Source organism: Fulmarus glacialis, unplaced genomic scaffold, assembly GCF_000690835.1.
Source record: "Fulmarus glacialis isolate BGI_N327 unplaced genomic scaffold, ASM69083v1 scaffold45908, whole genome shotgun sequence".
NCBI classification, from domain to species: domain Eukaryota; kingdom Metazoa; phylum Chordata; class Aves; order Procellariiformes; family Procellariidae; genus Fulmarus; species Fulmarus glacialis.
Window position 1 is genome coordinate 2,349 of NW_009229739.1, and position 2,208 is coordinate 4,556.

General features: G+C 34.4%; 1 protein-coding gene across 1 annotated transcript in view; it reads left to right on the forward strand.

Moving 5' to 3' along the window:
* Positions 1 to 1,948: 1,948 nt before the first annotated feature.
* LOC104081283 (PR domain zinc finger protein 2-like) overlaps positions 1,949 to 2,208 on the forward strand; it is a gene marked incomplete at both ends in the record, with an annotated part of 4,465 nt that continues 4,205 nt past the window's right edge. The window contains one exon of the mRNA XM_009583961.1: positions 1,949 to 2,066. Within this exon, the coding sequence (XP_009582256.1) occupies positions 1,949 to 2,066 (118 nt within the window). The remainder of the gene's footprint in view (positions 2,067 to 2,208) is intronic.

Here is a 2,208-nt window from a genome sequence, read left to right on the forward strand (position 1 = left end):
CATTAATGCTGTCAGTTACAATAAAGATAAGCTACATGCTACACCTCTGAAGCAGATCAAATCAAGCCTACATGATTTTACTAACCTTTACTGAAATTTACTTGCTGAGGGTCATAATGGAGAAACTGCTTTGCTGGCTCAAGCGAGTTTATTTGATCCACATTTCTTCTCCATTTTGAAACAGAATTTGCAGGAGTATCTAGGTGTTAAGAAAAGATAATGGAACACTGTTGCTGTTGCTTTAGTGTAGAATTAACTTGCATTATACTTCTATTTTAGGGACTTTTACCATTTTATCCTTTGTCGGAAACCCAGGATTTTAAAAAACTGTCAATAGGATGGTTATGAAATAAAATGAAATAACCTCCCATTCTTCCTGTGTTCTGGCTCTTTTGCTGCATACTGTTTTAATCAAATAAGTGTTTTTTAGCATGGTAGTTCACTTAGCTCTTGTTACTTTAATTGCCAGTAACATGTTTCAACAGTATAATTTGGACAAATGTATGTGTCCTGAAACACTTCTAACAACTTCGCGCGTCTTCTGACTATTTGGTATTCAAAAAGTATGCAGCTAACAAAGATTTCTACTAAAAGCATCATGTGTTGCTCTTAAATATACTAGTCTTTCAGAAGCAGTCAGAAACATTTTCTAGCTGAAGAGATCGTATTTAAGATCTAGTGTACAGCTGAAACTTAAAATAATAAAAACTTTTTGTGGTTTATTTTCAGAAAAGATGAGGTCTGAATGTTAGATTCGGTCTGTTGTAGCTGTCTGTAATTTAAGGGGAAGATTAATCTACCTCCTTAGTTGAGTTAGACTTTCCAGACAGGTTATGTAAGAGCTAGTGTGTTTTCCTGCTACATACTTTTTTGAAAAATATGAGTTGTCAATTTTAAAAATAGAATTAAACATATTGTTTACAAATACGTTGTGTAATCAGAGTAATTCTAATGCTTCAATAGAATGTTTAAGGAACGGGAGATTTTTATAGTGATAACGCATAGATACTAAAACTCTAGGACTGTTTCTATGAACATTTATGTGATACTTCTTTTTGAAGAAGTCTCAGCATAATAGACTAGGCAGGTAGATCAACTTTACAATGTATTTTATCTGAAATTTGGAAGAGCTTTAATCAGAAACGGCACAAAGGAATGTTGTCTTGACATAATGTAGCATGTAACAACACTATACTGACCTAGTTACTTGTTAAATGTAGTTTCTCATGGCATAACTCATCAGTAAAAATAATACAATTGAAAACTGTTCCATGGATGAGTTTTAGATTACCATATTAATGAGCAGTTTCAAAGACTTAACACTAAGCCTGAACTCATACAAAAACTATATTCTGAAAAATATACGTATTTTTCAAGGTATAGAACCACAGTACTTTTCTGTTCATTCATCTTTAGGTATAATGTAGTAGTGCTGTCAGGTAAGTCATATTCAGACAGGAAAAATAAAATAACCTTTAGCGCTATTCTCCAAGTAACTCAAGGGAGAATTTTGAATTTGTTTTTAAGGAGAGGCCAGGGAAAATGAATGAAATGGCAAATGGCCTAAGAGATACATGAAAACCCTTTCAGTTAGATTTACTCGCTGTATACTGCTTGTAATCAAAACACATCCATTAACTAAAGCAAAAGAATATTTACAGCAATTTTAGTTATCGGTGTTTTACTTATATCTCTAATGTGGTCTTAGAACTCTGCATTAAAGCATAAACAAGTGTACTGAAAATAATAGTGAAAACTTGAATGTTCTGATGAAAAGATACTTCTACGTTAGCACGTTGATGGAGGGGACCCTAGTTGAAATGGCATTTTGGAAATTTTACTTTAATTTCAAGTCAGGAGTCTTTGTAGCTCATATGGGTTGATCATCTGTTGTGCTATTGTTTTTATCTGTTAATGGTGATGGCCCTTCTGGCTTTTTGACTTGTAGAACACAACTGAATCTACTGTCGCTGTGGAAACCTTAGATGATGTACCTGAGCATGTGCTTAGGGGGCTTCCTGAGGATGTGAGGCTCTTCCCATCTGCTGTTGATAAGACACGGCTTGGTGAGTGCTACAACTGTGAAAAGAGAATGAAGATTTTTACACTAGCTCACATAAATTACAGTTGCTGTGGAAGTTTGGTGCCCTCCTGTGCTGGGTAGAGATGATGTCTGGTTCATTTGTCTGAAATAATTTCTGTTGGAAA